General features: G+C 37.7%; 1 protein-coding gene across 2 annotated transcripts in view; it reads right to left on the bottom strand.

The window, feature by feature from the left end:
- OXSR1 (oxidative stress responsive kinase 1) overlaps nt 1–16,197 on the bottom strand; it is a 100,725-nt gene that overhangs the window by 24,028 nt on the left and 60,500 nt on the right. For both annotated transcript variants that reach the window (XM_082848463.1, XM_082848462.1), the window contains exons 6-8: nt 9,940–10,049; nt 7,346–7,447; nt 3,348–3,481 (exon numbers count right to left, since the gene is read on the bottom strand). In XM_082848463.1, coding sequence (XP_082704589.1) covers nt 3,348–3,481; nt 7,346–7,447; nt 9,940–10,049 — 346 coding nt within the window. The remainder of the gene's footprint in view (nt 1–3,347; nt 3,482–7,345; nt 7,448–9,939; nt 10,050–16,197) is intronic.

Raw genomic sequence — 16,197 nt, forward strand, 5'->3', positions numbered from 1 at the left:
AGCAGGGGCTACTCTTCGTTGCTGTGCGTGGACTTTTCACTGTGGTGGTTTCTCTTGTTGCAGAGCACGGGCTCTAGAGCGCATGGGCTTCAGTAAATGCGGTGCATGGGCTCAGTAGTTGTGGCTTGTGGGCTCTAGAGCGCAGGCTCAGTAGTTGTGGCGCACGGGCTCAGTTGCTCTGTGGCACGTGGGATCTTCCTGGACCAGGGCTCGAATCTGTGTCCCCTGCATTGGCAGGCGGATTCTTAACCACTGAGCCACCAGGGAAGCCCTAAACTCAGTTTTTAACTCAACTGTGTACAGTCTTACTTCATTGGCATAAAGGCACTGTTGTCCATTTCACAAACTAGTATGACTGAGAATAAATAATAAATACTACACTTAAGAAACTGGACCTGATTAACGCCACATACCTACCATGTAATCTTGAGCAAATCACTTCTCTAAGGTTCAGTATTACCTGGCCAAGTCCCTAAAAGCAGTGGTTCTTGAACACTGCTGTGCATTACAATACCTGGGAGTTAAAAAAAAAAATCCTTGGGACTAAAGACATGAGGGTCATATTCTAGCTATGTCAGAGGAACAAGGTAGAAGCAGCCTATGTTTTGGATTGCCCTCCTGAAATAGAGTTGTCATACCACATGTGAACTGTTACACAAGAGAGAAATAAAGTCTTATCTTATTTAAAAAAAAAAAAAAATCCTGATGCCCAGGCTGTTCCCCTTAACACTTAAAGCAGAATCTGTGGGGGCAAACCTGGGTATCAGCAGTTTTTAGAACTCCCCAGGTGATACCAATATGTACTCAAGCTTGAGAACCAGGGCCTCAGAGGATTCTTATAAAGATTAAAAGAGAGAGTCAGTGCGGAAGTGCTATGCAAACTGAAAGTAGACATTACCATTCCTATTTTTTTCATTCAGTCACAATTTCAATATGTTCAACAGTTTGCACAACACTGTTTTTTATGATTCGTTCTTTTCTTCTAGGTTCACTTCCTTCTTTCTAAAGTACACTTTAGAGGAGTTCTTCAAGTGATTAAAACATGACTGGAAAACTCAATTTTTGTCTGAAAAATAACTTAATTTCATGCTTACTGTTGAATGATAGTTTGACTAGATGGAGAATTCTGGGTTAACAGCTTTTTTTTTCTCAGCACTGTTCCAGTATATTCTGGCCTTGACTGTTGTTTTTGGGGAAGTGGCTGTCAATCTGCCTGCTATTCCTCAGTACGTAATCTGTTCTCTCAGGTCGCATTTAAGAGCTTCTCTTTGCCTTTGTGTCCAGTAGTTTCACGACAATGTGTACAAGTGGGAAAAGAGGGATACCACTTGGAATCTGGGGTGATATTTCCTTAGCCTGAAAATAAAGGTAGTTCATCAGTTCAGAAAATTCTCAGCTGTTATTTCTTCGAATGTTGCTTCTAGTTCACAGCGGTAGTGTTACACTGTATGTTTTGTAATTTTGAATTGTGATCTCTTCAGTGCAAGAATTTCATGGGGGACTTCCCTGGCAGTGCAGTGGTTCAGAATCTGCCTGCCAATGCAGGGGACACAGGTTCAGTCCCTGGTACGGGAAGATCCCACATGCCACGCAGCAACTAAGCCCGTGTGACAAAACTACTGAGCCTGCACGCCACAACTACAAAGCCCGCGTGCTGCAACTACTGAAGCCCATGTGTCTAGAGCCTGTGCTCCGCAACAAGAGAAGCCACCGCAATGAGAAGCCCATGAATCGCAACAAAGAGTAGCCCCCGCTCGCCGCAACTAGAGAAAGCCTGCACGTAGCAACAAAGACCCAACACAACCAAAAATAAATAAAATTTAAAAAAAGAAAAAAAAGAATCTCATGGACCTGAGTTTTGGAAGTATTCTAACAGTGCAGTTTCCAATTGCTTCTGCAAGAAATAAAACTGGCTTAGTAATAACTGTTTTACTTTCTAATCCTGTGGATTCCTGGATAATATGGGTATAAATTCAGACTGTAAACCTGCAGAATGTCCAGGTCAGAGGGCTGGATTATTCAGGAAAGATTTCTGTTGTGTCTCTGTGATGATGGACAGGTTTTTTTGTTTTTTGGTCTCTCCTTTTACTCAGGATGCAGACTTCTGAATGTCCTAGCTTTAAGCAGAGATCTCAGTTCAAAATCCCCATTGGGTAGGCCCAATATCTCATTTCCAGTCCCCACTTGGAAGTTAAAAATCCAAACCAGTAGGTTATTGGAATGAATAGTGTCCTACTGAGGGGAGCCACAGAATTAGTTTATGATAGTTCTTGGATTTATGGCTTCCTTATTAATTCTGGCATCTGAAGACATCCCTTTATTGCAAGTTCATCTCTGTATTTGGTTTTTTAAGTTTGATAGATTTAGCCAGCATTTCTGGGTGTTTGTAACAAGAGAATTCTGTTATTTTAGTCAACTAACTTGGCAGAAGCAAAAGCGTTACCTATGTTTTATACCAATTTATTCAGAAAGAGAAAAAAAGTTCTAAAAACAAAGGTTTGAATTTTACTGCCTGTTTTCTTACCCTTTCCAATATTTCCAACAGTAAATTTTGAAGCCCATTATATATACTAAAGACACGATCAAGGATGTCAGTTCAAATCTTTTACTTTTGTTGAGCTTTAGAAAAATCAAAATTAAAGACCTCTTAGTGCTAAGAAACTGAGTGGACTATGTATATACTATGTGAAACAGAAAAATAAGACAGAATGGGAACAGGGCCCAAGGTTAGAAATCAGGAGTTTTGGTTGACCTCAAAGATAAAAGATTGTATTCAATGATCTTCAACATTCTATGCTTCTGTTTAATTCATAAAGATACACACATTAGATGATCATGTTTCTCTTACTTACATGCCACCCAATTTTTCTAATGTTAACCATAAGCTCTTTGACTTTTTGGTCCACTTAACTAAAATATCTTTCTAGTACGGAAATAAGTATGACTATTCGACATTAAATATAATATTTGCTATGTATATTGCTCTTATTATTAAAATTGTAAAGAGCATTAAGATACTGCTTTACTTACAACTCTTAAATGCAAATTGAAAATAAGCCCTCCCACTAACTTGGCATTTCAGTAACATAGAAATTTATAATTACAAGAAATTAACCAGGAAATAGCTTAACTATTTAGGGTACACTGTATACTAAAAAGAAGGGAGAAAGTAATTCACTCATTCCAATCTAGTATAATGGTCTGTGCTTTTCCTAATGTTTGTATTTAGTTCCTTTGAATTCGCTGTGCATGTATGTATGTATGGCATGTATGTATGTGATTCTTAGGCTTCCCCAATGGTTTATATATTAGATGAAGAGAAAAGTAAGCTTTATCTCATATTTTACCTTTTTTCTGGATCCTTTTGAAGGCACAATGAAATCATTTTTCTAAATGATTTTCCATACTTTTTCAGCATTTCTTTATCTTGAACACCAGTTTCCAAAGAAGGAGGATCATTCTGCAGTGTCAGCATTAAAACCTGTAAGAATTTTTAATACAATATAAACTTCTGAAGACTCAGTAAAGTAAATTAAATATTGTGGCCAAGTTTTTTCAATATAGACAACCTCCAAACATACGAGCAGATTTCATTTTCTAAAAGTTCACATCTAGACCAGTTGTTTGGAAACTAGAGTTATTTAGGTGTTTTCCACATAAACAGTATCTTATAGATAGTTGGCTTCTCAGGCATGTGCCTACAAGGGCTCAACTGTATCAACATTGTACTGTATGTCCTTTAGTTGGAATCCTTTCTTCATGTCCTCTGTCCCCATTCTTATACCAGCAAACTATCTTAAAAATAATTAAAACCATAGCAAAATTAAGAGTGTGACCTTGCTGACTTTACCTATTCATGGCTCTGTTCCAACCTGACCCCTTGTAACCTGACCTTCTCTTCCCAGAACTCCTCAGAAACTTCAATCATAGAAATCACTGATGATGTCCCAGTTAACAAAACTACAGCCTCTTTTAGTTTGCATTCTTCCTACCTTCCCTGCAGCAACTGTCCATCCGAAATCTCTTCCTTCTTTGACTGACATGGCAACATACTATCTTAATGCATAGAGATGTAAATAAAAAAGGTCACATTTATACGGTGGAATTTGGGATGATTTGTGTTTTTCTATACTGTTTGACTTTTTAACAAAAGTATAAGCCATTTTTCTGAGCACAAAGTCAACATCAAAATTAAAAGGCTATAATCAGAATTATTACTTGCTATTCAGATTCAATTTATATTTACTGAAAGGGAACTACTAAGATTGGCAGTATTTCTCGTTTTGAGCAAATAGGTTAACATGTGTATGTCTGGCTACAACTGCAGGAGTCACTGCCTACAATGATATAAAGTAAACCTCATCTTCCTCCCCCACCTCTTTTTAAAAATAAGTCATTTCTTGGACCTAAAAATAGCCTCCCACCTTACAGTTATTAAAAAACCATCCTTTTCAAAACCTTGTGAATATTCACTTACACCTAGGCATCTTGACCTTTAAGAAAAAACCGTGGCCTTAAAATATCACTAACCTTTCACGCATCAAATATATAGGTCAATATACATATGTTTTGAATATGCAGATATAGAGAGGGTTTTCATACTATCTGCTTACTGGTTTTGTCCCTCTCTACATTGTTAAAGGGGACAAAATAACATTTTAAAGGTTCTAAAATGCACCAAGAACATAGATATATGAATAATATCACTATGACAAAAATTCACAACGGTGGTCACCAATTTAAACAGTCACAGGGCATTTTGTAAAGAGATCAAGCAGAACTATAAACTACAGTTACAAACAAATAGAATTCATGTGCATATTATAATTAAGGGGTCACACAGATAAAAATGGCTGCCAACAGTACTGGCAGGACCATCTTGAAACACAAAAACCTCATTTATTACTAATGTTGGGGCATTAGGATTAACAACTATGTTTCAGGTAACTACTCCTTCAGGATATAAGAGGCCTTTTAATAAAAGCTGCTTAATGTCCTACTACAAAGCAAACTTTTATTCAATAACAGTGAGAATGATATATATGTATGGCACATGAACACTTTGCATGGATCTTATTTAACATACAAAAAGCACTTAAAACACTTAAAAGCACTTAAAAACAGTGCCTGGCACAGATAAGTGCTGAATCAATGTTAGTGATAATTACTATTAACATGTAACCCTTCCAACAACCTTATAAAGTAGAAATGATCATCATCCCCACTGAGGCTGTTCTACACAAGTGACTGTGGGGAACACATCCTAAAATAAGACACAACAGATCCTAATATCAAACTAGTTACACAGTCAGGAGATGGTGAGTCATCATATAAGAAGCTCAACTACAATGTAAAGTCACCCAATGCTAAATACCAAATATCTAATAGAGATTTTAACTGCTACAGGAGTTAGAAGGATGCAGGGCAGAATTCTATGGATAAGAATGTCCAACGAATCAGGCTCCCGGACCTCAGACTACACTACAAAGCTACAGTAATCAAGACAGTATGGTACTGGCACAAAACCAGAAATATAGATCAATGGAACAGGATAGAAAGCCCAGAGATAAACCCACACACATGTGGTCACCTTATTTTTGACAAAGGAGGCAAGAATATACAATGGAGAAAAGACAGCCTCTTCAATAAGTGGTGCTGGGAAAACTGGACAGCTACATTAAAAGAATGAAATTAGAACACTCTCTAACACCATACACAAAAATAAACTCAAAATGGATTAAAGACCTAAATATAAGGCAAGACACTATAAAATTCTTAGAGGAAAACATAGACATAAATCACAGCAAGATCCTTCTTGACCCATCTCCTAGAGAAATGAAAATAAAAACAAAAATAAACAAATGGGACCTAGTGAAACTTAAAAGCTTTTGCACAGCAAAGGAAACCATAAACAAGACAAAAAGACAACCCTCAGAATGGGAGAAAATATTTGCAAATGAAGCAACTGACAAAGGATTAATCTCCAAAATTTACAAGCAGCTCATGCAGCTCAATATCAAAAAAACAAACAACCCAATCCAAAAATGGGCAGAAGACCTAAAAAGACATTTCTCCAAAGAAGATACAGATTGCCAACAAACACATGAAAGGATGCTCAACATCACTAATCATTAGAGAAAAGCAAATCAAAACTACAATGAGGTATCACCTCACACCGGTCAGAATGGCCATCATCAAAAACTGTACAAACAATAAATGCTGGAGAGGGTGTGGAGAAAAGGGAACCCTCTTGTACTGCTGGTGGGAATGTAAACTGATACAGCCACTATGGAGAACAGTATGGAGGTTCATTAAAAAACTAAAAATAGAACTACCATATGACCCAGCAATCCCACTACTGGGCATATACTCTGAGCAAAACATAATTCAAAAAGAGTCATGCACCACAATGTTCATTGCAGCTCTATTTACAATAGCCAGGACATGGAAGCAACCTAAGTGTCCATCGACAGATGAATGGATAAAGAAAATGTGGCACATATATACAATGGAATATTACTCAGTCATAAAAAGAAACGAAATTGAGTTATTTGTAGTGAGGTGGATGGACCCAGAGTCTGTCACACAGAGTGAAGTAAGTCAGGAAGAGAAAAACAAATACTGTATGCTAACACATATATATGGAATCTTTAAAAATAAAAAAGGTTCTGAAGAACCAAGGGCAGGACAAGAATAAAGATGCAGACGTAGAGAATGGACTTGAGGACATGGGGTGGGGGGAAGGGTAAGCTGGGATGAAGTGAGAGAGTGGCATGAACATATATACACTACCAAATGTAAAATAGCTAGCTAGGGTTTCCCTGGTGGCGCAGTGGTTGAGAGTCCGCCTACCGATGCAGGGGACACGGATTCGTGCCCCGGTCTGGGGGGATCCCACATGCCGCGGAGCGGCTGGGCCCGTGAGCCACGGCCGCTGAGCCTGCGCGTCCGGAGCCTGTGCTCCGCAACAGGAGAGGCCACAACAGTGAGAGGCCCGCATACCGCAAAAAAAAAAAAAAAAAAAAGCTAGCTAGTGGGAAGCAGCCACATAGCACAGGGAGATCAGCTCGGTGCTTTGTGACCACCTAAAGGGGTAGTAGAGGGAGGGTGGGAGGGAGATGCAAGAGGGAGGAGATATGGGGATATATGTATATGCATAGCTGATTCACTTTGTTATAAAGCAGAAACTAACACACCATTGTAAAGCAATTATACTCCAATAAAGATGTTAAATAAATAAATAAAGTGAAGGAGAACAACAACAAAAAAAGAATGCCAAATGAAGTAAGGCTCTGAAAGAGAATTGAGGCATGAGCTGGGGTAGTATTTTGAATGTGAGCTTCACCTTCATTGGCGGATACTTATGATAAGGAGCTGCCCCTGTGGCCAGTTCAATTGCTGTGATCCCAAAACTCCAGATGTCAGCTTTAAAATCGTAACCCCGGACCTGTACAGAACAGAGAGATGCACAAGATTATTTTTACCACCCTAAAAGCACTTTTAAAAGATAGCTTCTAATATGTATCAAGAACCATAAATTTTAAGCCAATAAAATATAATCTAAAGTTGGCAAAAGCCAAATATACTTGGTAAGAGGAAAAAAGAAAAGGAAAGAAAGAAAACTGAATGAATGTTCACCAACAATGGGGAAATAGTTAAGTATGGTATATTCACTTAAAAAAATATTATACACTCAACTAAAAGCAAAATTAATGAATTCTATATGAAAATATGGAAAACCACTTTATGATGTTATATGATAAAGCACTTATGAAGAAAAACGATTACAAAAGTTTTCATAAGTTCTGATCCTATTACAAACAGATATATAGCCTATTAAAGAAAAAAACCAGAAAGAACTAGAACAAAAAAAAGTGTTAGGCAGTCTTAGGCATAGTTTTCCCAATTTCCTATGTTATGGTATTGTTTTTTCTTTTTTTAAATTAATTTTTATTGGCGTATAGTTGCTTCACAATGCCGTGCTAGTTTCTACTGTACAGCAAAGTGAATCAGCCACATGTATACATATATCCCCTTTTTTTTGGATTTCCTTCCCACTTAGGTCACCAGAGAGCACTGAGTAGAGTTCCTTGTGCTACACAGTAGGTTCTTATTAGTTATCTATTTTATACACAGTATCAATAGTGTAGATATATCAATCCCAATCTTCCAGTTCATCCCACCCCCCCTTCCCCCTTGGCGTCCACATGCCTGTTCTCCACATCTGTGTCTCTATCTCTGCTTTGCAAATAAGATCATCTACACCATTTTTCTAGATTCCACATATATGCATTAATGTTTTTCTTTTTCTGACTCACCCCACTCTGTATGACAGTCTCCAGGTCATTCCACATCTCTACAAATGACCCAATTTTGTTCCTTTTTATGGCTGCGTAACACTCCATTACATATATGTCCCACACCCTCCCCATTAATTCCTCTGTGTTATGGTATTGTTTTATCACCTTAATTTTTAGAATGAAAAAAGTTACCAAGGGTGAGAATATTTTTAAAGTTGTTGGTGTGAATATGTTGCCAAATTTCTCTCCTTTATACTGTCACCAGCATATTATATAATTAAATATTTTAATTTTCTATCCTAAGCAATATAGGAGGAGAAACAGGTTTGGGGAGTGTGTGGTTTGAGACCTAAAATTAAAGCTCCATATTACGTGCTGCTTCAACATTGGGTAAACAGGAGGACCTCTACTGACGTAAGCGAAAGTTCCCTTCCCCGGTCTCCTCCCAAGGAGAAGGCCCCCTAGGCCCAACAACCCTGCATATCAAATGCATCAGGTACAGTTCCTGTTTATTCCTGAGTAGCAGGTTTCCCTGCCAGCCCTCAGAATTGTTCAAACAAGCCAATCACACCTTCACAAGGAAACCAAAGGGCATATCACTCTCTTGATACTACAAAGCCTGTCTCCTACAGCAACTGTTTGTTCTTTTCCTTCCTAAGTGCAACCCCGTGGGGCACGCAGTGTCCTCTGCCTCCAGATATGTGTACATACAAATAATAAACTGCTGTCAATCTCATTAGGCCCAGTGTCAGGTGCTGTGCATTCAGCCATCCCCATAACCCTAGCATGGGAAGCCTTCCCTCACCAACAGGGTCAATATAGGCCTGTACTGTATTGCATTTTATTGTAACAGAATAAAAAGTAGATTCAGTTCTACATACTGAGTTTGACATAAGACATTTATGTAAAACATCTATAGGGAATTGGAAATATCTATCCGGAGGCTTAAAAAACAAGACTCGACTGGATATAATTTAGAAATAATTAACAGGTGGGAAGTGGAGATGAAAATAGTATGTGTCGTCAGAGAACAGAAGAGTCAGAAACAAGGTGCTGGGGAGCAGTGTCATTTAGCAGTAGAAGGAAAGCCAGAAGAGAAGCCAGAGAAATGGCCCGACAAGTAGATGAAGAATGAGGAAGCTAAGGATGTGAGTAAAGGGGGAAAAGGTCAACAGTTTCAAATGCCACAAAGAGAGCGAAACAAGGAGCAAAAAAATGAGCACTGGATTGGAGAAACAGCAGTTTCCATTAGGTGATGGGATGAGCGACATCAGACTACAGTTTGTTTGACAACTGGGAAAGAGGGACTTGGAGAAAACTAGTCCTTCAAGAGCCATAGCAATGAAACTACATGTAAAAAAAGTCAGGTCATTTAATTTGTACTAAGGATATTAGCATTAAATCAATCTTGATTATATTATTCCTTAGGTTGCCTTTTGTATAAATCTTGAGATTCGTATGTCCTTTGTTAAGATTCTAGAGTTTTTTTGGTTTTTTTTTAAGCACGGACCAGTTTTAAGGAACAGAGACGTACTTCCCAAAGCTAACCTCGTAGAACAAACAAAAGCAAACACTACTCAACTTTTTCAATTTTGTAACAAAACCCCAAATCGTTTTAAAAAGACAAAAGACACAGTACCTGTTCCATAACTTCAGGTGCCATCCAGCAAGGGGTTCCAACAAAGGTTTTTCTAACTTTATTTCGGGTAATGTCACCACCAGTTGCTAAAAAAGCACTAACTCCAAAGTCTAAAATAGAATACAACAGCAAGGCATTAAAAGTACAGTAACTAACATAAGTAGATAGGAAAGTAATATAGTTATGGCCCTATATACACAGCATGACCTTTTCTCTTCTTTCTGCTAAACTTCTTGACTAAATTAAGACATAGCTTAACAGATTCCTCACTCCATTCCTCTCCACCTCCACAATCATCATCTCAGATTTTCCTCCTTGCTCCGATCCATTCTTTTCATCTTCCCAAACTGAAATACTATATACACTAAACACTAACTCCAGTTGCCTCTTCTCCCCAACCCCTGGCAACCACCATTCTACTTTCTGTCTCTATGATTTTGACTGCTCTTAAGTATTTCATGTAAGTGGAATCATACAGTATATCTTTTTATAACTGACTTATTTCACTTAGCGTAAGATCTTCAAGGTTCATCCATGTTGTAGCATATGTCAGAATTTCCTTCCTTTAGAGGTTGAATAATATTGCATTGTATGTATATACTACATCTTGTGTATTCATTCATCCACTGATGGACACTTAAGTTGCTTCCAAGTTTTAGCCATTGTAAATAACGCTGCTATGAAAATAGGTACACAAATACCTGTTTCAGTCCCTGCTTTCAGTTCTTTGGCGTATAATTCCATTCAGAAGTGGAACTGCTGGATCATACGGTATTTTTATTTTTAATTGATTTAAGGAATTGCCATACTCTTTCCCACAACAGCTGTACCGTTTTACGTTCCTACCAATAGTGAACAAGGATTCAGATTTCTCCACATCCTTGTTATTTTCTATTTTTTGATAACAGCCATCCTAATGGGTTAGTATCTCCTTTTAGTTTTGACTTGCATTCTTACCTGATGATTAGTGATACTGAGCATCTTTTCATGTGCTTTCTGGACATTGGAATATCTTCTTTGGAGAAATGTCTATTAAATTTTAAAATTGATTTTTTGTTGTTGTTAAGTTTTAGGAGTTCTCTATATATTCTGGATATTATAAATCTCTTACCAGATACATGACTTGCAAATCTTTTCTCCCATTTTGTGGGTTGCCTTCTTACCCTGTGGAGAGTGTCATTTAATGCACAAAATTTTTAAATTTTCATGAAATCCGACTTGTCTATTTTTATTCTTTTGTTGCCTGTGCCTTTGGTGTCATATCTAAGAAATCACTGCTAAATTCAACGTCATGAAACTTTTGCCCTATGTTTTCTTCTAAGTGTTTTATTGTTTTAGGTCATATATTTAGGTCCATTTTGAGTTAATTTTTGAATATAGTGTTAGCTAAGGGTCCAACTTCATTCTTTTGCATTGGGATATTCAGTTTTCCCAGCACCATTTGTTGAAAAGACTTTCTTTTCCCCATTGAATAGCCTTGACACCCTTGTCAAAAATCATTTGACCATATGTACGAGGGTTTATTTCTGAGCTTTCTATTCTATTCCACTGGTCTCTATACCTATCTTTATGTCAATAACATACTGTTTATATTACTGTTGTTTTGTAGTAAGCTTTGAAAACAGGAAGTATGAGTCCTCCTGCTTTGTTCATTTTTTTTCAAGACTGTTTTGGCTATTTGAGGTTCCCTGAGATTCCCTATGAATTTTAGGATTTTTTTTTTCTATTGCTGCAAAAAAAAAATGTCATTGGGGCTTTGATAGGGATTGCACTGAATCTATAAATTACTTTGGGGAGTATTGACTTTTTAACAATAGTAAGTTTTCCAATCCACGAACAGGGGGGGATGTGGTTCCATTCATTTACATCCTCTTTAATTTCTTTCAGCAATGTTTTATAGTTTTCATTGTACAAGTATTCTACCTCCTTGATTAAGTTAACTGCTAAGTATTTTATTCTTTTTGATGCTACTTGTAAATGGAATTGTTTTGTAATTTCTTTTTCAAATTGTTCACTGTTAGTGTAGAAAATGCAACTGATTTTTGTTAAAGATTACCATTTTATTTTTCTTTATTTTTAAATATTTATTTATTTATTTTGGCTGCGCCAGGTCTTAGTTGCAGCATGTGGGATATTCACTGCAGCATGCAGGATCTTTAATTGTGGCATGATGGCTTCTAAGTTGCAGTATGCAGACTCAGCTGCGGCATGTGGACTTCTTAGTTGCAGCATGAGAACTCTTAGTTGCAGCATGCGTGCAGGATCCAGTTCCCTGACCAGGGATTGAACCCCGGCCCCTGGCATTAGGAACGTGCAGTCTCACCCACTGGACCACCAGGTAAGTCTGTGACTGATTTATGTCTTTTGACTTTGCATCCTACTTTACAAAATTCATTTATTAGTTCAAATAGTTTTTTTAAAAAATATGTATTTATTTATTTTATCTTTTGGCTGTGTTGGGTCTTAGTTGCGGCACGTGGGATCTTTCGTTGCGGCACGTGGGATCTTTGTTGTGGCGTGCGGGCTTCTCTCTAGTTGTGGCGTGCGGGCTCAGTAGTTGTGGCACGTGGGCTCTCTAGTTGTGGCGTGCAGGCTCCAGAGCACATGGGCTCTGTAGTTGTGGCGTGGGCTTAGTGGCCCCATGGCATGTGGGATTTTAGTTCCCCGACTAGGGATCGAGTCTGTGTCCCCTGCACTGGAAAGAGGATTCTTAACCACTAGACCACCAGGGAAGTCTCTCAAGTAGTTTTTTATGTAATGTTTAGGGTTTTCTACATATAAGATCATACAATCTGCAAACAGACGTAAGTTTACCTCTTTCTTTCTAGTTTGAATGTCTTTTATTTTTTTTCTTGCCTAATTGTTCAATCTAGAACTTCCAGTACTGTGTTGAATAGAAGTGGCAAAAGAAGACATCCTTCCTGTGTTCCTGAACTCAGAGGAAAACCTTTCATCACTGAGTATGATGTTCATTGTAGGTTATTCATATATGGCTTTTAGTATGTTGAGGAAGTTTCCTTCTGTTCCTACTTTGTTGCATGTTTCTATCATGAAAGAGTGTTAAATTTTCTCAAATGCTTGTTCTGCACTGAGATGATCAGGTGGGTTTTCTTTCTCTTTCTGTTAACGTCATGTATAACAATGATTTTCATATGTTGAATCATCCTTGCATTCCAAAGAAATCCTACTTGGCCATGGTATATGATCCATTTAATATGCTACTGAATTGGATTTGCTATTTTGCTGAAAATATCTACATCAAGTTCATAATGGATACTAGTCTGTAGTATTCTTTTCTTGTTAGTGTCTTTGTCTGACTTTTGGTCTTGTTGAGGCATGTGAGCTCAGTAGTTGTGGCATGCTGGCTCAGTTGCCCTGCGGCATGTGGGATCTTAGTCCCCTGACCAGGGATCAGACCCGCATTCCCTGAATTGTAAGGTGGATTCTTTAGCACTGAACCACCAGGGAAGCCCCTAGTTCTTTAAATGTTTGACAGAATTCACCAGTGAAACCATCGAGTCCAGAGCTTTTCTCTGTCAGAAAATTTTTGATTACTGATTCAATCTCTGTGCTAGTTATAGGTCATTTCAGATTTTCTACTTCTTCATGATTTCATCTTGTTAGGTTTTGTGTTTCAAGGAATTTGTCCATCTAGGTTATCCAATTTGTTGGAGTACAATTGTTCATAATACCATCTTATAATCCTTTTTATTTGGGTGGAATTGGTAGTTATGTCCCCATTTTTGTTTCTGATTCTTTTATTTTTAAAAACTATTTATTTATTTATTTTATTTTTGGCTGCATTGGGTTTCAGCTGCAGCACGTGGGACCTTCGTCAGAATCTTCACTGCGGCACATGGGATCCTCTGCCAGGGCACGCGGGCTCCTCACTGTGGCGCGAGGGCTCAGTAGTTGTAGCATGCAGCCTCTCTAGTTGTGACCCCCACGCTCAGTAGATGCAGCGTGTGGGTCCAATTGCCCCATGGCATGCGGGATCCCAGTTTCCTGACCAGGGATCAAACCCACGTCCCCTGCACTGGAAGGCAGATTCTTAACCACTGGGCCACCAGGGAAGTCCCTGTTTCTGATTTTAGTCATTTGAGTCTTCTTTCTTTTTTTCTTAGTCTACTTAAAGGTTTGTCAACCTTGGTGATCTTCTGGCTTCACTGATTCCCTCTATTGCTTTTCTATTCTCTATTTCCTTTTCTTAACTCTAAATTTTATTATTTCCTTCCTTCTGCTAGCTTTGGGTTCAGTTTCTTCTTTTTCTAGTTCCTTAAGCTGTAAAGTTAGGTTGTTGATGTGCTATCTTTCTTGTTAAAGAAAGCATCTAAAGCTATAAATCTGCCCCTTAGCAATGCTTTCACTGTGTCCCCTGAGTTTTGGTATGGTTGTGATTTTGTTTTCATTCATTTCTAAGTATTTTCTAGTTTCCCTTGTGATGTCTTCCTTCATCCACTGGTTGTGAAAATGTGTGTTTAGTTTCCATAAATTTGTGAATTTTCCCGTCCTCTGTTGTTGGTTTCTAGCTTTACCCCACTGTGGTCAGATGATATCGCTTAATCTGTGGCCTAACATATGGTCTATCCTGGAAAATGTCCCTTGGGCACTTGAGAAGAATGTGTATGCTGTTCCTGTTGGGTAGAGTGTTCCGTATACGTCTGTTAGATCTAGAAGGTCAATGTGTTGTTTAAGTCCTGTATTTCCTTATCTTCTGTCTGTTCTACCCATTATTAAGAGTGGAGTACTGAAGTCCCCAACTATTATTATAGAGCTCTCTACTGTTTCCTTCAGTATTGTAGAGGTATCTACAGTACCCTTCACTTCTGTCATTTTTTGCTCCATATATTTTGCTGTTACGTTAATAGGTGCATGGATATTTATAAGTGTTGTATCTACTTGTTGTATTTAACCTTTTATTAATATGTAATGTACTTCCTTAAATCAGACAGAGGAAGAGAAATATTGTATGATATCCCTTATATGTGGAATCTAAAAAGAAATGACCCAAATGAACTTACTTACAAAACAGAAACAGACTCACAGACTTAGAGAATGAACTTATGGTTACCGGGGGGAAAGGGAGAGTTAGGGAGTTTGGGATGGACATGTACACACTGCTATATTTAAAATGGATAACCAACAAGGACCTACTGTATAGCACAGGGAACTCTGCTCAATGTTATGTGGCAGCCTGGATGGAAGGGGAACTTAGGGGAGACTGGATACATGTATATGTATGGCTGAGTCACTTTGCTGTGTACCTGAAACTATCACAACATTGTTAACTGGCTATACTCCAATATAAAATAAAAAGTTAAAAATAATATGTAATGTACTTCTTTGTCTCTTGTAACCTTTTTTTTTTAATTGGAGTATAGTTGCTTTACACTGCTGTGTCAGTTTCTGCTGTACAGCAAAGTGAATCAGCCATACATATACATATATCCCCTCTTTTTTGGATATCCTTCCCATTTAGGTCACCATAGAGCACCAAGTAGAGTTCCCTGTGCTATACAGTAGGTTCTCATTAGTTATCTATTTTACACATACCAGTGTATATATGTCAGTCGCAATCTTCCAATTCACCCCCCCACATCCTGGAACCTTTTTTGATTTAAAGTCTATTTTGTCTGATATTAGAGTAGCTACCTCTGCTCTCTTTTAGTTAGTTACTATTTGCATAGAATATATTTTTCCATCCTTTCACTTTCAATCTATTTGTGTCTTTGGATCTAAAGTGACTTGCTTATAGATAGCATATAACTGGATCATGTTTTTATCCATCCTGTCAATCTCTGTCTTTAATTGGACAGTTAATTCATTTACATTTAAAGCAATTATTGATAAGGAGGGACTTACTTCTGTCATTGTGTTATTTTTTTCATATGACTTATAGCTTTTTGGTCCCTCATTTCCTATATTACTTATTTTGTGCTTAATTTTTTGTTGTAAAATGCTTAATTTTTTTTCTCATTTTCTTTTGTTTATATTCTATAGCTATTCTCTTTATGGTTACCATAGGGATTACATTTACCATGGTAAAGTTGTAACAATCTAATTTGAATTTATATCAGCTTAACTTCAATAACATACAAAAACTCTTCTCCTTTACAGCACTATTCTCACCTCTTTTGGTTGTCGTTGTCATCACAAAATTACATCTTAATAAACTGTGTGCTCAAAAACATGAACTAATCATTCTTTTAAATGCATTAGTCTCTTAAATTACGTAGAAAAGAAGACTTGGAGTTACAA

This window comes from Leucopleurus acutus, assembly GCF_964270905.1.
Source record: "Leucopleurus acutus genome assembly, chromosome: 10".
Lineage (NCBI taxonomy): Eukaryota > Metazoa > Chordata > Mammalia > Artiodactyla > Delphinidae > Leucopleurus > Leucopleurus acutus.